At 38.0% G+C, this 26,100-nt stretch overlaps 1 protein-coding gene across 1 annotated transcript in view; it reads left to right on the top strand.

Annotated features, from left to right (window-relative positions):
* Positions 1-439: 439 nt before the first annotated feature.
* Positions 440-26,100, top strand: part of pde11a (phosphodiesterase 11a) — a 72,970-nt gene continuing 47,309 nt past the window's right edge. Inside the window, exons 1-2 of the mRNA XM_051119153.1 lie at positions 440-1,422; positions 5,026-5,184. Of these exons, the coding sequence (XP_050975110.1) occupies positions 616-1,422; positions 5,026-5,184 (966 nt within the window). The 5' untranslated portion in view covers positions 440-615. The remainder of the gene's footprint in view (positions 1,423-5,025; positions 5,185-26,100) is intronic.

The following is a 26,100-nucleotide window of genomic DNA, read 5'->3' as shown; positions in this document are numbered from 1 at the left end:
AGAGGTCGATGGAGCTGCAACTTTACATAGGGAAATGGTGAAATGGTAGATGCTGAAGGCACAAAATAACCACTTAGGAGGTAGAAATATTAATTTTGTAATAGTCAAATATGGTCTTATGCACATCTAACAGAAATATAAGGGCGTACTTAACTAATAGATAGGTAATAGATACATACATGCAAACAAATAATAGCCTTTAGATAATTTACAATGATTGCGACAGTAATTACGAGTTTTGAAAATCCATTAAGACTGCATTTCCCAGTGTCGCCGAGGATCCTTATAATAATAAAACAGCCCAGTTAAGAAGAGGATGAAGGGAGGAATGCGTGATCGTGACGTCAGTGATGCACCTGCGATGCGCTCTGTCGCATCATCTCACTGGCGCTGCTTTAGAATGAACGAGAGCGAGTTATTCGGCATCAGACGCCACCGCGCACGGAACCGCTGGAACGCAACATGCTGAAACGGAATGAACGCAGAACTTCCAAGGACCAAGGACAGCGCTATTCTCGCTGAGGATTGTTGTTTTAAGTTTGCGAATGATTCGTTGAGCACTGCACTCACATAAATGACCGTTCAAAAGGCGCATCTCTCTCCTTTTATTTACAGATGACCGTAGCGGCAGCAATGGCAGGGTCAAATATGGTCTTTTCCGATGTGGAAAGTTTCCTAGACGAGCACCCGGAATTATTAGAGGACTATCTGAACAGAAAAGGCAAGGCGAGTATGGTGGAAAAGTGGCTGAAGAACCATCACCCGATTAAAACTCCGGCGAACTCCAGCACGGAGGCGGAGAAAGCGGCAAACGCGTGTAGTAAAGACAGCTGGGCGAGCAGAGGTGATGGGTTACAGAGACGAGCATCGCAGAAAGAGCTGCGGAAAACCTTCGCCAGGTCCAAAGCCATCAACGCCAACAGGACTTACGACGAGCACGTCAACTCCAGAGCCCAGGAGCCGCTGACCAGCATGAGAAGGCGAGCGCTGCTGCGTAAAGCCAGCTCTCTGCCTCCAACCACCGCGCACATCCTCTCCGCCCTGCTTGAGTCCCGGGTCAACATCCCTCAGTACCCCTCCACCGCCATAGACTACAAATACTACCTGAAAGAGCACAACGAGAGGGAGTTCTTCCTGGAGCTCGTCAAAGACATCTCCAACGACCTGGATTTGACCAGTCTCAGCTACAAGATCCTGGTGTTTGTGTGCATCATGGTGGATGCTGACCGCTGCTCCCTGTTCCTGGTGGAGGGACCAGCCAATAAAAAGACTCTGGTGTCCAAGTTCTTTGATGTTCACGCTGGAACCACTGTGTTGCCCTCTCTCAGTAACTCAGATGAGGTGCAGGTGCCCTGGGGAAAGGGCATCATTGGATATGTGGCTGAACATGGGGAAACAGTCAACATTCCCGATGCATATCAGGTGAAAGCAGGAGAAAACTGATTGTATCTTGTCCAAAAGTAAAAAAAAAACCTCAAGGATGTGGATTTGGAACCACAGTTGTAAAGCGATAAAAGTAACTTTTTAATTCCTACAGCGCTTTAGAATGTTTTAGTTTTGGTTCCAAATAATGCTAGAAATTCCTTTGGGATTAACAGGTTGTTACCATACATTGTGAGGTCACTTATATTACATTTTCCCATATGGATAATTAATTATCATATAGACAAGACAATTATTGATGGTCGAACACAATCACATGTTCCAGGACCACAAAACCAGTCTTAAGTAGCACGTATATATTTGTAGTAATAACCAAAAATACATTGTATGGGACAAAATTATCAGTTTTTCTTTTATGCCAAAAATCATTAGGGTATTAAGTAAAGATCATGTTCCATGAAGACATTTTGTAAGTTTTCTACCGTAAATATATAAAAACTTAATTTTTGATTAGTAATATGCATTGCTAAGAACTTCATTTGGACAACTTTAAAGGTGATTTTTTTTTTTTTTTTTTTTTTAGTTGTATCTTGGCCAAATATTGTACTATCCTACCATCTAAACCATACATCAATAGAAAGCTTATTTATTCAGCTTTCAGATGATGTATAAATCTCAGTTTAAAAAAAAAAAATATCGTTATGACTGGTTTTGTGGTTTAGGGTCACAGGTTAAGCAGTAGATGATTGTTTCTAGTCCAAAAATCCCAGTGAGACCAGGATTGATAAAATCCTATTGGATAAAGGGAAAATCCATTTTTCAGGGGTTTTTATTATTTATTTTAATAATTTTATTTATTTATTTATTTTAACTAACCATAGGATAAATAATTAGCGGCAGAACAGTATTTTACTGAGACAATTATTGATGGTGAAACTCAATATTCCTGATGTGTATCAGATGTAGCAAATATAAAATGACTATTTCAAGTCCAAAAATCCTAAAAGTTGATACTTTTGTACGTGTAACAAATTTAAAGGGATTAATGTCATGAGCCGAATCAAATAAGATCCTATTTTAATTCAAAAATGTTAAAGTTGAAGTAATGCTAACCTAAACTGAGCAACATGAACTTTAGTAAAAGCATCTATAACCTCTTAATCCTAGATGAATTTCTATGATTCAGCTGTTTTAAATGATCATGAACGTAGAATACAGTTATTTCTTTATGGAAGAATTGTAAAAGGACCAAATAGTCAAATAACTCTCTCTTACTTTCATTTTTCCAAATCATGAGATATAGAAATTTAATTAAGATTATGAAGCTTGGGGTTTCTGTTGCGACGCCAGTCATACTACATTTTTACATATGAATAAGTACTTATCGGGAACAAATTTTACCAATGTCACTTTTGATGGAGAAACATCTTTCTTGATGCATAATAGGTGAAGCAGGAATAAAAACAACAGTTCGTAAAATCCTGAAAGATGTGAACAGATTTGCTAATGGAATGTCTGTTATCATTTGCGATCAAACCTAATCCTTAAACCCTTTAATTGTCACTCCCATTCTTGAACATAGACGTGAAAATGCACTCTTAAATTTTTATAATTCATTAACAAAAACATTTTGTAATATGATTTTGATGTACATTTTCCATGGTAATGCAACGTCTGATTTTAAAATGGTTTTCAAAGGATGAATTTTGAGATTTTAAGTTTTCAGTTGATATATAATTTCTTATGATTTCTAAAGCGTGATAGGGAAAAAGCCAACAAAGCAAGTCTTTTTGTGACAAAGGACTCCTGTTAGGATGTAGATTTTTGAGGTTGAGGTGTCATAAATTAATGTATTACTTTTCCTACATAATTTGTAACACTAATCCGTGGTAAAATATCTATTTAGGAGTATTTAAAATACATACGTTTCATGCTAAGTATACTACAAATACATTTACATATCATGTACATAAGAAAAATACCCTGCGATGGTACTTTTAGTACTAAACTGGTATATTTAAAGATGATTTTGTACTTAATGCATTTAATTATGCGGAAGTCCAACTAAAGATATACTTAAGTATATTTGATTGTGCTTAAGTGTAACTATAACCATTATACTGTAGGTAGGCCTACACTAAGACCAGACAGTCTTCAGTCATGACATAAAAACAGATTTTTGGCTTAATATTAAGAAATGTGCATTGTGCACAAGTAGTACTGCAAATAAAGTTTAATTACAATTTTTATATCAGTAAGTCTCAAGCAATATGTTAGTAAATATAGTAATAGACTTGAACTGAACACCAGCAAAGACCAGCACACAACCTTGCACTGTTTTCTATCCAGTATGATTGTATTTGATTCTTAAATGATTCTGATTTGAGGCCAGTAGAAATTCAATTAGGGTCGGCTATTGCATCTATGGCGAGGTCACTCACATGACATTATGCCATACGGATAACGACTTGTCACACAGACAGGACAGTATTTTATTGTGACCCTGAGTGACGTTTTTGGTTTGATTATTCCTGAGATCCATAAAAGGCCTTAGTAAAGTAATAAGGTTGTGTGTGAGTATCTGAGTATTGATTACTGAATCGATCAGCTCAGACAAACTTCACCCTCTCCGTTCTACAGTTATAGTCCCGATGCTGTGATGATGATGATGCCAGCTCGCAGTTCTCTAATTAGTCTGTCAATCTGCGTTTGCCTTTTCATTTAGCAAGCAGAGCAGATCATTAAAACTGCATTATTTACACCAGTAAACTCAGCATTTCTGAAACCATTCAAACACAAGGAAACATGGGCATTAACAATGCAAAAGTGGCTCAGCGTGAATATTATTAGTTAATAATTAAAAATAGTAACACGTTGTAAAAAATTTGATGAATAGGTCATTAACTGCATTATATGTAAGTTGTAACTAAATAATTATGTACTTCGAAATATGAATAAGTAAATTAAAATTTCATGATGTTTCTGTGTATTTAAACATGAACTAATCTGTTAAGCTTTGTTTAATGTTTGTTAATGTTGCACTACTGGTCAAAAGTTTGGAATAATTAATAATTAGGCTGCATTTGTTGGATCAATACAGTACAATCTGTAATATGGTTAAATATTATTGTAATTTAAGATTTATGTTTTCTATTTGAATATATATTTTAAATGCATTTTTTTTCCTGTGATGCAAAGTGTCACATGATCCTTTAGAAATCATTATAATATGCTGATTTGCTGCTCAATAAACATTTCTGATTATTATCAGTGTTGAAAAATGTTGAACAGCAAATCAGCATATTGGAATAATTTATGTTTTAAATATTTTAACAGAAAATAGCTCTTTTAAATTGCAATAATATTTTCATAATAATACTGTTTTTGCTCAGATAAATGCAGTGAGCAATTATAATTTCAATCTGTGTTATAAAGAAATAGACTTTTTACTCCAGGTAGAGTAAGTAGTGTTACTTATGTTATGTTTCTGTCACTTTCTGTATATTTTTGCAGTTCTATTTAGTGCCACTAGCAGCACAGCATTGACACACTTCACCTCTAATTAGTTTGGCTTCTCCTAACAGTTATTATAAGTGTTCCCATTCAGCTGAGAGTGACTGTGACTTTTGTCCTCTTTTATAGGACCATCGTTTCAGTGATGAGATTGATAAACTCACCGGATATAAGACGAAGTCTCTGCTGTGCATGCCCATCCGCAACAGTGATGGAGAGGTCATCGGGGTCGCGCAGGCCATCAACAAGAGTCCCAATGGAGCACTCTTCACTGAAGACGACGAAAAGGTATCGTATGCACAATGTTTTACTCTCTGAGCCTTGTTATAGTACATAATATGTTTACTATGCTTGCCTTCTGCTCTATGTACTTCTACGGTGCTTCTATAAATATTTTAACTTCATTTATATATTTCTTCCTATGTATAAAACGCAGTTACGTTTATTTTTCTACCCTGAATGATTTTATGTTAGAAATGGAAACAAGTGCTGAGCTCAACACATTTTTATTCTGAATTTTTAGTGACACAGCAGGTCAGGGGTCGTCTTTTCATTATCATCATTAGCAAGGCATTTTTGCCTAAGGATGTTGATTTTTAGTTAGTAGCTGTCTGAGATGAACGGGAAGGTGATTTGTGTAACGTTAGCAACACATTATTAGCTGTTTGATAACATAGTGAAGCCAAAGGCTAATGACAATTACTGTCTCTGACATTGTAGAGAGCAATACATAAAATGCATTACTATTTCGATACATCGACTTATAGACGACCTTGTAATTCATTCTTCCTCCTCTTTTTCATAATCGTTTTCTGGTTCAAACTAGTGCTGTCAAATTGATTAATCACGATTAATCGCATGATCAAAAATAAAAGTTTGTGTTTACATAATATATGTGTTTGTACGGTTTATATTTGTATGTATATATAAATATACACACATGCATGTATATATTTAAGAGATATGTAATATACATCTTTATTTTTTAGATATATATAAATCATATATAAATATGAATATATATACACTTGTAAATATTTCTTTAATATATGCATGTAAGTGTGCGTATGTGTGTAATTATACACAGTACACACACATATATTATGTAAACACAAACTTTTATTTTGGATGCAGTTAATTGTGATTAATCGATTTGACAGCAGTAGTTCAAACATGACTGAAAGGATCCAATATTGCCACGTGCCATTGTGTAGTGTTTACTATTTCAGTTAACTGGGTGAAAGTGGGACAGGTAGTCTGAACTGGCATGACTGAATGGAGGCAGGGACTAATTTGCACTAGGGCTGGCAAACGATTAATCGCAATTAACTGCATACAAAATAAGTTTTCCTAATATATGTGTGTGTACTATGTGTAATTATGATGTATATATAAATACACACAAAGTAATATATAGTATATATTTAAGAGAAATATGTTATATACAAAATATTTTTATTTATATGAAATATAAATTATATATATATATATATATATATATATATATATATATACAGTACTGTGCAAAAGTCTTAGGCCACTAGTATTTTCATCAGCTAAAAATGGTTTAAAGTCAGTTAAAGTCAGTCTTTTACTGTAGTGTGTCAGTAGGAAATATCAGATTACATTTCCAAACATTCATTTTGCCATTAATCGTAATAATCCAGTGAGATTTTTGTTTGCACAAGGACTCTGACAACAGCGAGTGCTCTGCTCAGAGATCTGATCTCATCATCATCCAGTCTGTCTGGAATGACATGAAGAAACAGAACAAACTCAGACAGACTAAATCCAGAAGAACTGTGACAAAGTCTCCAGGATGCTTCGAGAAACCTACCTGCAAAGCTGCAGCACTGTTAAAAGTTTTAGGCACTTGTGTACAAATGCTGTAAAATGAGGATGCTGTCATAAATAGATTTTCTTTATCAATTACCTTCTATTAACTAAATGAAATCAACATTTGGTGTGACCATTCTTTGCGTTTACAGCAGCTTTTGCCCTAGGTGCATATGCGCAAAATTTTTCAGGTAGCTTTGCAGGTAGGTCTCTTGAAGCATCTTGGAGACGTTGCCACAGTTCTTCTGGATTTACTCTGTTTCAGTTTGTTCTGTGTCTTCATGTCATTCTAGGAAGACTGGATGATGGTGAGATTAGATCAGTGTGGAGCACTGGCTGTTGTCAGACTCCTTGTGCAAACAAAAATCTCACTAGATTATTACAATTAATGGCAAACAGAATGTTTGGGAATGTAAACCGATATTTTTTACTGACACACTACAGCAAAAGATAGAAATAACTTACTTTAAACCATTTTTTAGCTGGTGAAAATACTAGTTGCCTAAAACTTTTGCACAGTACTGTGTATATATATACTTGTAAATATTTCTTAAATATATACATCAATGTGCTTGTATTTATATATACATAATAATTACACACAGTACACACACATATATTAGGCAAACTCAAACTTTTATTTTGCGATTAATCATGTGTATGCGATTAATCGTGATTGTTTGCCAGCCCTAATTTGCACATACTGTACATCCGCATTTGCTAAATGAAGTCATGGTCTAAAGTTGTACTTAAGCCATTTTAAGACATGAAGAAATGATTTATATAGGAGAAACTGTTTAAATATGTATGATTATTAAAGATGATTTTACGGGATAAAATTAGTGAACGCTGAGGGACTTTAATAATCATTCTAATTCAATGCAAATAGTGATGTTCACACCACAGCTGTGACAATAATGACACAGTAGAATGATCACTTTCAGAATGATTTTGTTCAGCTGAACAATAAACATTGACAGCCAGTCAGAAGGCACTCAACTTTAAAGAGCCCAAACATTTAAAGCGGCAGATGAAATACACTGTATGGACGAAGGTATTGGGGCACTCCTCTTAATTATTGAATTCAGGTGTTTCAATCAAACCCATTGCCACAGGTGTATAAATCAAGCATCTTTGCCATTGTGAAAAAAGTGGGTTGTTCTGAAGAGCTCGGTAAATTCAAGCATGGCTCTGTGATAGGCTGCCACTTTTACAGGTCGGTTTGTGAAATTTCATCCCTGCGAGATATTTCATGGTCAACTGTAAGTAGTATTATTGGAAGTTGGAAGCGCTTGGGGAGCAGCAGCTCAGCCACAAAGCAGAAGTTCATGTAAAGTCACAGAGCGGGTCACTGAGTGCTGAGACACATGGTGCGTAAGAGTCACCAGTGCTCTGCTGATTCCATAACTGAAGAGTTTACAACCTCCACTGGCATTAATATCAGCAGAAAAGCAGCCACCACTGGGCTCTGGAGCAGTGGAAACCTGTTCTGTGGAGTGACGAATCAAACTTCTTTGTTTGGCAGTCTGATGTCTGAGTCTTGATTTGTCAGATGTTAGGAGAACATCACCTGCCTGAATGCACTGTGCCAACTGTAAAGTTTGTTAGAGGAGGAATGATGGTATGGGACTGTTTTTCAGAGATTTGTCTCAGCCCTTTACTTTCAGTGAAGGGAAATCTTAATACTTCAGCATACTAAGACATTTGGGACAATGCCATGCTTCCAGCTTTGTGCTAAACTTGACTGGTCCACACAGAGCCCTGACTTCAACCCCATCAAACACCTTTGAGATGAGCTGGAATGAAGATTGTGAGCCAGACCTTATGGTTCAGCATCAGTGCCTGACCTCACAGATGTGCTACTGGATGGGCAAATGGGCCACAGAAACACTCTTTTTCACACACATTTGTGGAAAGTCTTCTCAGAAGAGTGGAAGCTTTAATATCTTAAAAGAAGGGACTAACTCCATATAAATACCTATGTATTTAAAATGCAATGTAATTTAAGTCCCTGTTGGTGTAATGGTCAGGTGTCCCAATACTTTTGTCCATATAGTGAAACTATAGATTGAACTTATAATAAACAAAATATTGTCCTTTGGTCTGGACGCCATTGTAGATACGTGTCCAAACGCAGTCCAGCTTGCCTCAACACACCTGCCTGGAAGTTTCTAGCATGCTTAGTAAGACCATGATTAGCTGGTTCATGTGTGTTTAATTAGAGTTGGAGCTAAACTCTAGGACCGAGTTTGGACACCCCGGCTTTATAGTAATTATTCGTGGTGTGAACGGGCCTTAACATTGTGCAACTCCCTGCACGCACACATACACACAGAAGCACTGTTTTCTTTTATTTATGCGTATTTTTAAAATATTTTTTGAGGCATAAACCTCCAAAAAATAAACACCCCATAATAGCTGCAGTTTTGGAGATTCTCTGACCCAGTCATCGTGCCCCGTGGTTCTCAGTTCCAATCTTGGGCGCTCCCAGCTCTGCACATTTTGCATGTCTCCCTTATTTAACACACCTGATTGAGATCATCAACTCGAACAGGGGGATCCCAAGACTAAAATTGAGAACCACTGGGCTAGATGACTGGGTCAAAACATCTCCAAATCTGCAGCCCTTGTGGGGTGTTCCTGGTTTGCAGTGGTCAGTATCTATCAAAAGTGGTCCGAAGAAAGGAACAGTGGTGAACCAGCGACAGGGTCATAGGCAGCCAAGGCTCATTGATAAGGGATGGGAATAACAGCATTATAAATAAACGGCGTTACTACCTGCATTATGTTTTTCAATAACGAGTAAGCAAACAAATTAATGTCTCCCCTGTTACAATGCTGTTACCGTTACTGACAATAAAATGCGGTATTACTATAATTTTGTTGTTGCGTTCTTCTTCTGAGGTAACGTCTGGCTTATTCCTCTCAGCGCATCTAGAAACTAAAAATAGCCGAGATGACCTTGATGAATGTTCACGTTTGCTTATGTAGGGTGATGTGAGTGTTTATATACATGTTTGGGCGTCTCATGTGGATGTTTAAAATTTGAAAAGCAGAGCCACTTGTGGACATGATTAGATAAGAGATGAGTTTAGATGGTAAAAACTGGAGCTTGCATTGGTATCATATGGATTACTTCAGAGAATATTTGTTTTTGACGTGACTTACTTCTTTTAAAAGTAGACATTTCAAGCTTTCTATACATAAATTTCTCATGTTTGTTTGTCTGACACATATTCGCGGAGATTGCTGTTTTATTTATGTGTCTGTAAAGAGAGGTGATGGAGACTGAGACAGCAGAGAGCACCCTGTTTGTTTTATTTATTTTACAAAAGCACATTTTTTCTTGTTATTATGATGTCCGTGTCCATGAAGCGACCCCAATAACATGATATTTAGCCCCTGGAAGGTGTCTCTCACATTGTCCCACAGCAACATTAAAATAGAGTAGATTAGTGTACAATATTTTATTACCATATTCAATATTGGGGGCATCCAAATTATTTGACATATTCGAACATTTTTAAAAAAAGTAACACAACAGTTACTTTCCCTGCTAATTAGTTACATTTATAATGATGTAACTTTGTTATTAACTCAGTTACTATTTGTGAGAAGTAACTAGTAACTATAACTAATTACTTTTTTCACAAGTTTGCCTGCCCATCCAGTTCTGATGGGCAGTGGTAAACAAACTTGGCTTGCTGTCCTTAATGGAGGCTCGAACCCAAGGCTCAGTTTGAGCGCAGAGTTCAATCCCGCATTGCGATATTACTTAGAGGGAGAGTAACAGAATACAGTTTGGAACTTAATTTAAAGTAACATGCCCAACAATGTCGTTGATGCACGTGGGGAGCGAAGGCAGGCCCATGTGGTCTGGTCCAACAGATGAGCTACTGTATCTCAAATTGCTCAAGAAGTTAATGCTGGTTCTGATGGAAAGGTGTCAGAATACACAGTGCATCGCAATTTGTTGCATATGGGGCTGCATAGCCGCAGACCAGTCAGGATGCACATGCTGACCCCTATCCACCGCTGAAAGCACCAACAGTGGGCATCAGAACTGGACCACAGAGCAATAGAAGAAGGTGGCCTGGTCTGATGAATCACTTTTCTTTACGTCACGTGGATGTCCGGGTGCATCTTCGCTGCTTACCTGAGGAACACATGGCTCCATGATGCACTATGGGAAAAAAGGCAAGCTGGTGGAGGCAGTGTGCTTGGGCAATGTTCTGCCTTTTGACAGGATAATGCGCCCTTCCACAAAGCAAAAATGGTTCAGGAATGGTTTGAGGAGCACAACAACGCGTTTGAGGTGTTGACCTGGTCTCCAAATTCCCCAGATCTCAATCCAGTCGAGCATCTATGGGATGTGCTGAACAAACAAGTCCGATCCATGGATGCTCCACCCATGGAGAACTTAAAGCATGTGCTCCTAACATCTTGGTGCCAGATACCACAGCACACCTTCAGGGGTCTAGTGAAGTCCATGCCTCACATGGGTCAGGGCTGTTTTGGCAGCAAATGGGGGGACCAACACTATATTAGGAAGGTGGTCATGATGTTATGACAGATTGGTGTATATAAAAAATATTATAAAGTAAAAATTTAATAAAGATTTTTTGCTTTGTTTTGGGCACTCTTATTTGTTTTTGCTCCATTAATACAAAACTTTATCTCTGAGTGGAGGAGTCTAATAGTCTAGAGAGTAAAGAGAAGATTGCAGTGGTGTCTTGTTGTACTTAGAACTGTAGCTTTGCACTGACGTCACAATCGGTGTGCTTATGTAATGTTCCTGTCATTGGATCACTGTGAGTGGGTAGAGCTTTCATGACTGTCTGTGTAAAGCTGAGTAGTTAGCGTTAGTTGCCCTTGTCATCATTTGTTCTGGGTTAAGGTAGCATGGTCAACCACGCCACGCTATCATGAAAAAGAAATACAATGTCTCATTAATGTTGACCTTCAGTAACAATGAAGTCTTTATAAACACAGAAGCAGTTCTCATATGGCAGAGTCATTAATCAGCAGCCGCTGCTGAAATCCCTGAGCCGCGCTGCTCTGTTTACAGGAGCTCAGGTGACACAGGTAATACGGCATCTTTCATGGAGGACACGTGGCACGTGTGAAACGTGTGAATGTACCGACTTAAAGGACACAGTCATTTTTTTTACTTTTCTCTGTCTTTTTGGAGTTGTAGCATGGTAGTATATTGAAATAATATGTAATCATATCAGTATGTCATTGAATTACCACAGTACTCCATTCGTGATTCTTTGGAGTCGCTGTTTTTGATTCAGTTCACAAAACTGGTCTGTATGATTCATTCACACTTTGAACTGAATTGGTTCTTGATTTCAACAGCTTTTCAGATCAGGTTGCAGTAGTTAATAGCTCACTGGACCCAAACAGAAGTGCAATTAATTGTACAGAATGTGCATTTGTAGGTACTTTGTAGGTACTAGACCTCAAGATGCATTATGAATGTGAATATGAGTGGTTCTTTCTTATTTTTTGTTTAGTATTTTTTAATGAATGTTGTCATTATGATCTTCTGATTTGATTGGTCCAGTGATGATGGCTCCACACCCCGTCATCATATGGTGAATACACTTGTCTTTCATCTCTGTGAATGAAACAGATGCTGTGGGTTTTAAAGCTGAACAGGATGTCTCGTATTTCTCAACGTAAGCAGTGAGTGCAGCGCTGACATCGGATATAATGAATGTGTCCAGAGGCGTCAGGGATGCTGAGAGGAGACACACTAAATGTGTGTGTGTGTGGATTTGCTGACGTCTAAATGAGGCATTGTATTGTTTTGTAGAAAGCATAATTTAACCTTTATCTCAAAGTCACCAGCCAAATACTTAAAGACTGAGACAATTGGTCTCTCTAGATATTTAAAAGGATAGTTCATCCAAATATGATTTTTTTTTTTTTTTACCTCACCCTGATGTAGTTTCAAACTAGTAAGTCTTTCTTTCTTCTGTGAAATACTAAAAAAAAAGTATGTTTCCATTCTCTTTTCCTTATGGCTAAAAGGGTATAAAGCTACATTCCAAGTCTTCTAAAGCCATATAATAGCTTTATGTGAGAAAAGTGACGACCGGTTTGTGATTGTTTTTACTGGATTAGTTGATTCTGAACTGGTCTGAATGACTCATTAATACATTAAACTGTTTTGGTTCTTGATTTTTAACTCACTTAAATTTTCTAATTGGTTAATGATCTAATTGGTTAATAGGTCAGTGGTTAATACCTTAGTGGACCCTTGTGAAAAAAAGCTTGTAGAAGGACTTAATTATATTAAATGTGCATTTCAAAACTTAGTTTAAAATAGTTGCTTATTAGCTGTCAGGACTATGGACTGTTTGTGTTTTGATCCCCATGTGCTCCGTGACCCAGATTCTCCCTCTCGTTATTGTGTTCAAGTGATTCACGTGTGTCTCGTCTCTAGTGCCAATTACCCTTATGTATTTAATGGTACGTTCAAGTCATGTTGGATAGATCGTATTTACGAGCTGAATGCACATGAACGCCACCACAAAGTCGTTATTATGAGTGGGGAAACTCAAAATTTTCTTTAAGCCCTGAGTTTCCGAGTTGGGGCCGTGTCAGTGAAAAAACTCGTAGGATGCAGTGGACGTAGCCAAAGACAATAGATATGCAGCATCTGTATTGATGGTAAATTTGTTGAAATTAATAAAATGATTATTTTTTGTAATGTACAATGAAACTATATAAGCTACATATACGAAATATTATATTATTGTATAATTACCTATGATAAGGTCAACTAATAAGTACGAACGTCCCAGGAGGACCTGAACTCAGCATAAGTCCTAGTCCTTGTGTTCCTGATTTGTCGGGTCTACTTGATGTGTTTGTGTGCTTCTCCTCATTCCTGTTGTGGATTACCCCGTGTCTGTGCAATTAAAGGCTGTTAAATGATTCTCTGCACCTCCTGCGTTCCTTCCAGCAGCGACTGTAACAGAAGACCCGACCAAGAACAGTTACTTCCGTGTTTGCTCCTCCGTTTTGTTTCTTGTTTTTTCTGTTCAGTTTTTTTGTTTCCGTTGTGTTTCCCCTGATGGATGTTTTCCTTTCCCCCCGACTACCTCTGAAATACAGATCTCTCGAGGACCATACGAGAATCTTCCTGATGTTAGCTCACACCACCAGCTACATGGACAGCACGCTGTGCATTCTATGACACAAATTTAAACACCACGTGCAGAGCAAAGATGGTCTTCGAGAGGATTTTGTCACTTTCATGGAGCGGACATCGGCGAGGCATGGATCCCCTTTCACCGTCCGTACCAAGGAGGATCTCGCCAGTGCCACTCCGGACCCAGCGCCCAGCCCACCATCTCCCCGCTGCACGTAGCGCATTTCCGAGCCCACCAACGATGGAGAGCCAGAGCCCATGGCGAACGACGAGTCATTGCGGCAAGGAGCGACAGAGCCGAGGATTGCCGCGGAGTCAAAGTGGCATGTGCCCATCGACCAGGTGCGTGAGCCGGCGACCACGCCCACCACGAGGAAGAATGCCGAGGCCAGTGTAATCGCGGAAAGGAGCTCCACCCATTGCAACGTGGCTGAGGATGAGCTGGTTGAAGATCTGGGTGAATGGAAAGCAGAGGAGGATCTCATATACTGGTTTACTGACCTGCCCCCTCTCCTCCCTCCTTCTGTGAAGCCCTCGGTCACCCCTGTTTCCATGTCCAGCCCAGAGGGGGCTTCCGTTCCTAAGTTAAACCCAAATAAAGACTATGTTCCTATAGGCATCCCCAAGAGCCCAGAGGCTAACAAATATCCGCCCTCCCACCCGCTCCGCAGGTCTGCCATTCTCCATTGTCGCCATGGCTGGAGAATTTCTCACGTCCGCCTCCAGCCTCCGAGGCCCGGACTCCACCTCAGCCTGTCGACTCAGCGGCTCCACCATGGCTTCTAGATCCCTCCTCTCCGCCGTGGCCCGGCAGTCCACTGGCTCCACCGGGCTCCCTCGTCCCTCCGGCTCCGCTTTGGTCTGGCGTCTACCATCCTGCGCCTCAGGACTACACCCTTCCCGCTTTGCCTCGTCCCTCCGGATCCGCCTTCCCTCCGGCTACACCTTGGTCCTCTGTTGCTCTGGCTCCACCGTGGCCTTCCAGATCCCTGACTCCGCGGCAGTCGCCGGTGACATTGGTTCCGCCTTGGCCCTCTGGATCTGCCCCATTACCCGAGCCTATCGGCTCTCCGTCTCCGCCTCGGGATCCTCCACCACCTGCTCCGCCGCCGCCAGTCTGCCCCCTGGAGTTATCAGCCCTTCCTCTTCCATGGCTCCTCCCTCAATCAGTTCCACCGTGGCCCGTCATCATGGCTGTGGCCTGGGTCCCGCCTGGCTCCTTCCTCTGTCGCCTCCACCCTGGACTCGTCCTCCTCCCGGTTGTCCATCCTCCTCCCGAGCCTCCTCCCAAGTTTCCACCCAAGCCTCCCTTTGTTGTTTCTACAGCGTGAGGATGCGCCTTCCAGGAGGGGGCGATATGTCAGGACCATGGACTGTTTTTGTGTTGTGTTTTGATCCCCATGTGACCCAGTTTCTCCCTCGCTATTGTGTTCATGTGATTCAGGTGTGTCTCATCTCTAGTGCCAATTACCCCATATATTTAAGTCACAGTCCTTGTGTTCCTGATTTGTCAGGTCTACTCAATGTGTTTGTGTGCTTCTCCTCGTTCCTGTTGTAGATTACCCCCTGTGTTTGTGCAATTAAAGACTGCTAAACGTTTCTCCACATCTTCTGCGTTCCTTAAAGCAGCGACCGTGACATTAGCATGCCTATTACTAGCATATTGGCTGTTTATTAGTACTTATAAAGCACATATTAATGCCTTATTCTGCATGTTCATAAAGATACTTTAATCCTTCACACACCTAAACTTAATAAGCAGCAAATAAGGAGTTTGTTCAGGGAAAACCCTTAGTTAATAGTGAAAATGCATTCTCTATTTTAAAGTGTTACCTTTCATCATTACAGATCTGATTGAAATGTATTTAAATATATTTTAGTTTAAATTCTTGTTATGAATTTAGTCAAATTGACTTGAAAGCATCTTGCATACATCTCGTTTTGTTTTTCATGGAAGAAATAAAATCATGTAGGATTAGAATGACATAAAGGTGAGCAAATGATGCCAGAATTATTTTTCTGTGAACTATCCCTTTAATATGTGGTTGTATGACTGCATGTGTGTTGCTGAATCTCTATGAACCCCAGATGAAGTTCAGTACGATGAGAATCCATGTGCTTTTCACTGTACATTAGCATCATGTCATGCATGCTACTAACTGCTGAATTAATGATGAAACTCTTCCCTGTGTGTGAGACTGAGAGGCAGAACAGAGAAACTCAGCTATTGTTTCCAGCCCACAGAGACAAAGGTGCCACTTTTAGATTCTGTATTGGCAGAACCAAACATTAGTGTTTTCCAAACAGTCAACATATTGTGTATGATACGAAGAGGTGAGGTTTTGTTCTTTTTCGTTTTGTGGAGAAAAAATGGCAAAGACTCGACCCATGAAAGGGTCCTATCTTTCTACCTTATTGTTAATGTGAACCTGTGTCAGCTCCTTCCAGTTATCTTAGCTGTATAAAATCAGTCAGTTATGTTGCTTGATGTTCCAAACTCGTATTTGTTATCATATTATTTTTATTTATTATCTCGCTCGCAAACACTTTTACCGCCACAACACACTGCAGAAAATACTGTAAATTAGAAGTCTAGCACATCCCCGCTGAAAAAAAACTGTTTAAACCAGCCTAGGTTGACTGGTCTTAGCTGGTTTAAGCTGGAAGTAGCCGGTTTTAGCTGGTCTTCCAGTCTGGCTAGGCTGGTTTTAGCTGATTGTTCCAGCTGGTCTCCCAGCTATGACCAGCTAAGACCAGACTGGATGACCAGCTAAAACCAGCCAACCATCTTAGGCTGGTTTTAGCTGTTTTTTTTTCAGCAGGGATATACAGAAATATATAGGGCCTCATACAGTATAATAAAACTAATTAGGTTTAAAAATAGGGTTAGTAATGGTTATGTTTGTGGTTAAGGGTTGGTTAGGAGAATCAGTTAAAATTAAATTGTTACAATCAGAAAGTGTACTATTATCCGTTAGACATGAGTGCATAAAAATAATGTCCATATGGTAGTAACATGCAGCTATAAATATGTATGTCATAAGTTGTTATATATTACTTTAAATAAATTTTTGTTTTGTTATAAAATTGGCAGAATTGAAGTGAGAACAACCAAACAAGAACAACAACAAAAAACTATAAATGGGGCTTACGAATGTAAATCTGAAACTGTAGCTCTCTCAATTCATACTACTTAATTCATGGGGAAGTTTTTCTTCTTAAAGGAATAGTTTACCTAAAAATATACTTATCCTCAGGCCATCCAAGATGTAGATGACTTTGTTTCTTCTTGATTTGGAGAAATTAAATCACTTGCTCAGCAATGGATCCACTGCAGTGAATGGGTGCCGTCAGAACGAGAGTCCAAACATCTGATAAAAACATCACGATAATCCACAAGTAATCCACACCACTCCAGTCCATCAGTTAATGTCTTGTGAAGAGAAAAGATGTGCTTGTAAAACACAAATCTTTTAAGACGTCTTAACTTTAAACAGTTCCTTCTGACTATAATACGAGACTCTATCTCTAGTGAAAACGTTGTCTGATCTGAATCAGGAGAGAAATGCACACATCAAACATCATCAACAAGTGAAAACAGTCCAAAACACACAAATATGTTGATGCATTTTGATGGAAGAGGACAAAAAGGAAGTGTTGTTATGGATTAGGGTCTGCTGTTTTGGACAGTTTAAAGTTAAAATGGATTTGTTTCTTACAAACACACAGCTTTTCACTTCATGAGATGTTCACTGATAGACTGGAGTGGTGTGGATTACTTATGAATTATTATTATGTTTTTATTAGCTGTTTGGACTCTCATTCTGACGGCACCCATTCACTGCACAGGATCTGTTGGTGAGCAAGTGATGTAATGCTACATTTCTCCAAATTGACATGAAAAACTCAAACAGATTCCTTGGATGGAAAAAAAAATGGCTGGATTTAACAAGTAGTGAAACAAAAAATCTGAATAAGGGATCTGACTCAAATCTAGAGACGTAAGGGGTAGGCTTTTTTGTGAGTAATCACTTAACAGTGCCCTAGCAACTGCATAGCAACACCCTGCCAACCAACACCCAGCAAGTTCTGCATGGGCGAACATCAGCAGTTTAGTGAGACAGCAGTGCACACTGTTCAGTGTGGCGAGCACAGATCTGATCTCTGTTTCAAAGCTCTGCTGTGTGTTTCTGATAGCCGGAGAGTCCGGATGTGCTGCTGGGCTTCCAGACGGGCACACGACTCTCTGCTCTTTGTTGTGAAATGCCACAGCACTGTGAATAGTCCCATGAATTCTCGGTGGGATTAGCAGAAGGCAGCACTGAGGAATTACTGTGTATTCAATACAATATCATATTCTCTCAGACAGTGACGCAGAGCAGAGTGACGCAGATCTGCCTTACAGAATGTGTGTCTGTCTCACTCTCCATACAGCTGGTGTTCAGCCCCACTGCGAAATGCTTCACCGCTCTAGCAATTTAAGCAGAAATAGCCCTTAGAAAATTACTGTACCACTCAAACTCCATGCTACTTCAAAGAATACCATGCTATTACCACAATGCAGTTTACTTCAGAGTACTTCAACAATCCCTTTAGATGTATTTATAATGTGAATGTGTTTAAATAACTTCAATCAGTTGTAAAGTCAGCATGAAACAACATTCATAGCCCATTTTACTTCCATGATGTGATGTAGTGAAGTAGAAAACTCAAAGCAAGAGCAAGATGTCAAACTTGTGACAAATGCTAAATTATTGCTCGTAGGGAGATGTTTATTGCTAGCAAGACAGCTGTCTGTTGAGTGTGTTTGTTTGTGTCTGAGATTTATGGTTCTTTGTTGAAAATAGGCCACAGGAGCCCTGAGGTGGTGAGTGACTGCTCAGTATGTGCTTACCTGTAATCCTGAATCTTTATTCTTCAGCTCAGGCACAGGGTTGAGACGGGCCAAACACATAAGCCCAGCGCTGTTTTTTGACAAACACAGGTCCTCTGTATTAATCATAGGTCAGTTTAATAAGGTCATATAAGGAAAAGTGGATCAACCTCTCATCCCCACCCCCAGTTCACCTAGACTGCAAAAATGTTTTCATGCTACAACCATAAACTCATTAACATACATTACATGGCCACAGTTATATGGAAAACCACATACCATGCACATACAACTGAGATCAAATGTTTACATACACCTTTCAGAATCTGCACAATTTTAATTATTTTACCAAAATAATTGTTTTTTATTTAGTACTGACCTGAATAAGATATTTCACATAAAAGACATTTACGTATAGTCCACAAGAGAAAATAATAGGCTAGCTGAGTTTATAAAAATGACCCTGTTCAAAAGTTTTCATACGCTTGATTCTTAATACTGTGTTGTTTCCTGAATGATCCACAGCTGTGTTTGTTTGTTTAGTGATAGCTGTTCATGAGTCCCTTGTTTGTCCTGAACATTTAAACTGCCTGCTGTTCTTCAGAAAAATCCTTCAGGCCCCACAAATTCTTTTTTGTTTCTTTTTTTTTTTTTTTTAGCATTTTTGTGTATTTGAACCTTTTCCAGCAATGACTGTATGATTTTGAGATCCATCTTTTCACACTGAGGACAACTAAGGGACTCATACGCAACTATTACAGAAGTTTCAAATGTTCACTGATGCTTCAGCAGGACACAAAATGCATTGAGAGCCGGGGGTGAAAACTTTTGAACAGAATGTGTACATTTTTCTTATTTTGCCTAAATATCATACTTTTTTCATTTAGTATTGCCCTTCAGAAGCTACAGAAGATACTTGTTTCCCCGAAGACATAATAAGTTAAATTTACCCTGATCTTCAAATTCAAAAAGTTTTCACCCCCCGGCTCTTAATGCATTGTGCACAGTTTGAACCTTCTGTAATCATTAAACAGAAAAAACACAGCTGTGGATCATTCAGGTGACAACACAGTATTAAAAATCAAGCAAATGTCATCTGAACATCATTCATTTTAATAAACTCAACTATTATTTTCTCTTGTGGACTATATGTAAGCATCTTTAATGTGAAATATCTTTTTCAGGTCAGTACTAAATAAAAAAAACATGTATTTTGTATAATCCCTATTATTTTGGTAACATAATTAACATTTTGCAGATTCTGCAAGATGTATATAAACTTTTGACCTCAACTGTAAATTTTATTGTAACTATGAAAAACGTTGACAAGAGTGATGTAGAAGTTTTCACCATGAAGCTTACATACATTTGCTGTGAAAATGGGTTTCACAGCAAATTATGTGATTTTCAGCAGTAAGAAAAAAGTGTTTTAAGCTTGTTGTTGTGTAAAACATCACAGTTATGTATGATATGAGAAGAGTAGGGCTTGTAGATAGGGAGTATGTGTTATTTAATAACAAATATAATTCAACTCAAAAGAACCTCTATTGGTCACATCTTCTTGAACTTGTATGCAACATAATACGAAACTTCACTATGAAAGCTTCTTTCCACCACTGAATAAAAAATAAAAAGGGAATTGTTACTTTTAATCTTACAATTCTGACTACTTTTTTTTCAGAATTTCATGACAAACTCACAATTGCAAGTTATAAACTCAGAACTGCATCAAAGAAACTCGCAACTGTGATTCACAAGGTCAGAATTTGAGATAAAAGAAATTGTGAGAAAAAAAGTCAGAATTGCAAAATGTAAAGGGATAGTTCACCCAAAACTTAAATTTTTGTCATCATATACTTAACCTCATGTCGTGCCAAATCTGTGTTCTAATGTTGAACATAAATTCTTAAAATCTGAACATAAAAGGAGATATTTTGAAGAATTCTAGTAATCAAACAGTTGATGGTCCTCATTGACTTCCATAGTATTTCTTTCCCTACTGTGGAAGTCAATGGGGTCCAACAACTGATTGGTTCTTCAGAAATATTCAAAATATCTTTTGTGTTCAACATAAAGAAACTCATACAGGTTTGAAACAGCATGAGGGTAAGTAAATGATGAAAATTTTCATTTTTGAGTAAACTATACCATTAAAATTTTTGTAATTCTGAGAAAGTCAGAATTTTGAGATATAAACGTGCAACTGTCAGTATTGTGAGATTATATTTTGCAATTCTGACTTTATTTCTCACATTTGTAAGTTTACATCCCTCAATTCTAACATTATGACTAGCAACTGCGATAACTGTGAGATAAAAAGTCACAATTACCTTTTCTTTTTAATTCAGTGGTGAAAATGGGCTTCCATACTTTTATGCTGGTTCTCTTTTAAACCTAGTGTTTAAAAAATGTGCCTGAGGCGTTGGAGTGTTGATTGTGTTGTGATCCTGTCAAAATGCAATTCAGGCTTTGCAAAGAGGCTGTTAGTGAAGGACTAGGTATTTAAAACTATATTGGACCCATCAGACAACAAACACAGAACTACAGAACTCTTAAAAAGTATAGTGGGTGCAAAATGATCATGAGAAACTACATACACATGGTGCAAAAACATAAATGGACTACAGAGAAAAATTACAATGATAAAGAAGTTTAGGAGAAGCACCTGCAACAAAACTTTGCTCAGGAGGCCCACAGTGGAATGAAGCAGTAATGAAATAGTTGAGTCATAACCTGTAGAAAGTTGTTGTGTTTCCATGTGAAGGAGCTCAATTCTCTCGTTTCATTAGCTTAACGGTTTAAATGAGCCAAAAGTGTGCTGCGAGAATCTGTTGATCGCTCCCACAGGTTCAGGTCACATCCGCTCTTTATTAAATGCTTTAAGAGTGCGGTAAACAGGCTCGATGCACCGGTCTCCCGTGCCGCCCAGACTAATGGGCAGTCAGACAGAATCCAATTACTCCAGGACCCCGTTTACCTGTGCTCTCTGTGACTCGAGCGCTGACAGATTCATACAGGCCTCTCTGTGGTGTCACACTGACTTGTCCTGAGGCAGGTTTTGATGTGCTTCCTGACAGAATTTTAATATGAGCCTGTTTATTCTCAGCATTACGACTACACTCATTTCTCTCAGAAAGGCTCTCTGGCTCGCTAAAAGAGGAATGCGAGTGTGTTTTTGTCATTCTGACAGCAGTCTGAGTGTGTGTTTGGCATTCTGGGAGTGCTAGAGGAGATCTCAGACTTTTAAAACACAGCTGTGAGTGAGGAAACAGCAAATGCATTCAAGGCAGTGAAGTTCTGCTGTCTGTCACACTTCTTCGTAGACTGCAATTAGGTTCAGTTTATGAGAGAGTAAGGAAAATACTCCCAGCAGTGAGCTTTATGTTCTCACTATTATTCTGCATGAGACATAAACGCCTGGTGTATCAAATATGATACTCAATAAATCACACATATGCAAACTAAACATTGTCTGAAGTTTCAATAAATTGTTCCAAATTGTTTAAAAAGGGGCCAAGCACAGTCAGAGGCAAAATAGGAAGCTAAGCATGGCATGGAGTGGCAGACCAACTGCAACAATGAGTAATTAAAGCCATTTTAGGATGATTTTAGTCAAAATGGCTGAAAAGTCTAGTTAGATTTAATGGGCTGTCACTTTTGACCAATAGGTGGTGCTGTTATTAAATTGATGTGGTGGGGTCAGTGTAAGGAGACAGTTGCACATACAAAGTTTGGTGTCCATATGTCGAAGCTTTATCAGAGATACAGCCTCAGACATAGTCTGGCATCATGCCTCAAATTTGTTGTGTCACTGTACAAAAATGGTTTTGTCTATTGACACGAAATCCATAACATTTTGTCAGTACAGTCTGAAGATGATCTGATTCGATTTAGGTGAAAATCGGACCAACATAAATCAAAATAGCATACAGGAAGTGCAGCTGACCATGGAATAATTGGTATCTGTGTCGTTGGCATGACCCAAGGAATATTTTGAGATTTCATTACAATAGGCTAATGCTATCAGAACTTATTAACAGTGTTGTAAATGTCATTATTGATGGTTAATGGATGGTTTATCACTCTTGACCAATAGGTGGAGCTGTTACCAAATTGATGTGGCGTGGTCCGTGTGAGATGACAATGGCACATACAAAATCTGGTATTAATATATCAAAGCTTTGCAGAGATACAGCCTCAGATGCAGTTTGGTATGTTTCCAGCCAGTTCGTTGATGCATTAAACGAAAACCGTTTTGTATATCGACACAAAATCCATAGCTTTTTGCCAGCATGGTCTGAAGATGATCTGAGTGAATTTGGTGAAAATCAGACTAACGGTCTAGGAGGAGTTCGAAAAGCAGGTTTTCAACACTAATCAAAATGGCAGACAGGAATTTCATCCAATTGTGGCTTAATCATCATCCAAGGAATATATCAAGACCTGTTCATTACAATAGGCTAATTTAAACAAAAGTTATTAGCATTTTTCAAAATTTCATTATAACTTATATATACAAATAACTGCCTCCAAACTTTCTGAGTACTGTCAGGGCATGGTGCCGAAAATACATACCAAATTCTGTAATGATACATCAATGCATTTGTAAAATATAGCATTTTTTAAAAAAATTCAAAATGGCAGTCATGGGAAATTTGGGTATGGTTTGACTTGGTATGATGCACCGATCTAAAGAGACCAGTGTTGTGATTAGCCAAACCATTCAGAAGTTATAAGCAAAAATAGCCATTTTTCATATCTCCTGACCACTAGGTGGCACTATGCCAAAACACTGCAGGTAGCCTCAGATCATGCTTGTTATAACACACACCAAGCTTAGTCTCAATACGCCAAATCGTTGTGGAGATATAGCTTCAGATCCATTTTTGCGTGCTTTTCGTTGAATTTGTTTATGCGGTATTCGAGAACGGTTTGACTAATCATTAATTTGACCAGCATGGTCTGAAGATGATCTGAGACAATTTTGGTGAAAATTAGACAAACTGTCTAGGACGAGTTTGAAAAGTATGTTTTTCAAGCTATTAAAAATTGCGAAAAAACTAAACTTTGCGATTTTTACATTTTGGACTTCATTCGACTCGCCATGAGCCAAGGATTCAGAGGAAAAAAAATGTTCCCTCTAGACTTTACAGTTCGAAAGTTATTAGCATAAACATGAGTGAAATTTTGGACAAGTGGTGGCGCTAGAGAGTTTGAGATAGAGATCCCAAACTTGCTATGGTTAATGTTGAGACTGTCCTCTGTCAGTGTGCCAAATTTCACAACTTTCCAGCAAGTAGTTCTATGGGCTGCCATAGACTCGGGTGGAAGAAATGGAAATGGAAGAAGAATAATAATAGGAACGCCAAAAGATACAATAGGTGCATGTGCACCTTTGATGCTTGGCCCCTAAAAATGTGATATGTCAGGCTTTACAAGGATAAAGGCTTTGGTTTTCAAGTGCATTATGGGAGATTAAATGCCCCCAGGTGATGTGACAATATTTATTCTCAAATAACTTATTGAATAACTTTAAGAGAAAGATGGGAATAATCCTATTGTAGATGTGTCATAAATGTCTAGGATGTCTGGAATAGGAACAGCTGCATTTGTGTGTGTGAGAGCGAGACAGGAGAGGGAGAGAGAGAAAAAATGAGCACAATTATAGGAAAGGCCTCCAGTGAATGTGGCCCTTGAGCACAACTTTGTGTTTGTGTGTATGTTAATCCAGCACTGAATCAGTAGGTGACAGGTTGATACCAGCGCAAACCCCTCAGCCTTAACACAGCAAACACCTCACCTTTTGCTTTTATTCTTTCTCACTTCATTTTCTCCTTCAATCACCCTTTTCCACTTAAAGGTGGAGTGTTTAAAACTTCATCAAAAGAGCTAAGTAGTTGATGTTCAAATAACTCCACCCTGCACTTTATGATTCTGTAGATTTCATTGGTCAGTCTGAAAAGTTATGAATGCTGAAACTCTTAACCCTAAACATAACCATAGAACTGGTAGCACATCTTGATAGATTGTTGTGATCATATCCATTAATGTTCCATGGATCCATTTTCGTTTTAACTTTTCTTGACAGATGTCTGCATGATTAAGTTGGCCAGTGAAATCGCTGCAAGGAGGGGTTTCTCCTCAACTGGTTTTGGAAATTAGACTTTTGTAGTTTAATTTGATTTCTCCAAAATAGCAGTTTAACAATGGTGTAAGTTGGGTTCGGAACTCCAACCCAATGACAAATGGACAAAGTGTGTGGGGAAAAATAAAAAATCTATATTTTGTGCTAAATAAAAACTTATAACATTATAAAACTTATTACTATTACTTATAGCATGTATTTCCTAAAGACAAAAACAATCATACAAAGTAAAAAAAGATTATTTATTATAAATACCATACTTAATATATTTTCTATAGACATAAGCCAAAATGTTACTTAATGTACACTACCAGTCAAAAGATTTTTTTAATGTTTTTTAAATAAGTCTCTTCTGCTCACCAAGCCTGCATTTATTTGATTCAAAGTACTGCAAAAACAGTAAAATTTTGAAATGTTTTTACTATTTAAAATAACTGCTTTCGATTTGAATATATTTTAAAATAGAATTTATTCCTGTGATTTTTAGCATCATTACTCCAGTCACATGATCCTTCAGAAATCATTCTAATATTATGATTTGCTTCTCAAAAACATTTTATTATTATTATGCTGATAACAGCTGAGCAGAATTTTTCAAGTTTCTTTGATGAATAGGTAGTTTAAGTTCAATTTAAAGCATCCTTGCTAAATAAAAGTATTAATTTATATAATTTATTAGCTAAAAAAAATGACTCCAAGCTTTTGAATAGTATATCATATAATGTTACAAAATATTTTTATTTCATATAAATTCTGAGAATCCTGAAAAAAATGTATATAATAAATATATATACATCCTAATGTATATATTAGGATGATTTCTGAAGGATCATGTGACACCGAAGACTGGAGTAATGATGCTGAAAAAATAATAATAAATAAATTATATTTTAAAATATATTCAAATTTTAAATATTTAAATTATTTAAATATTTTACAATTTTACTGTTTTGCTGTACTTTAGATCGAATAAATGCAGGCTTGGTGAGCAGAAGAGACTTTAAAAAACATTAAAAATCTTACTGTTCAAAAACTTTTGACTGGTAGTGTAGGTCAATAATAAACATAAATTAGCTATAATATAAAAGTAGAATTTTCACAGATAAAACTAACATTTTTTTAGTCATTTTTTTTTTTTTTGGTTTACTAAAGCCAATTAATAAAATACATGAATGTTTATTGTGA

Source organism: Labeo rohita, chromosome 9, assembly GCF_022985175.1.
Source record: "Labeo rohita strain BAU-BD-2019 chromosome 9, IGBB_LRoh.1.0, whole genome shotgun sequence".
NCBI classification, from domain to species: domain Eukaryota; kingdom Metazoa; phylum Chordata; class Actinopteri; order Cypriniformes; family Cyprinidae; genus Labeo; species Labeo rohita.
Note: the sequence above shows the minus strand (reverse complement) of the source record. Positions and strands in the feature narration are given on the sequence as shown.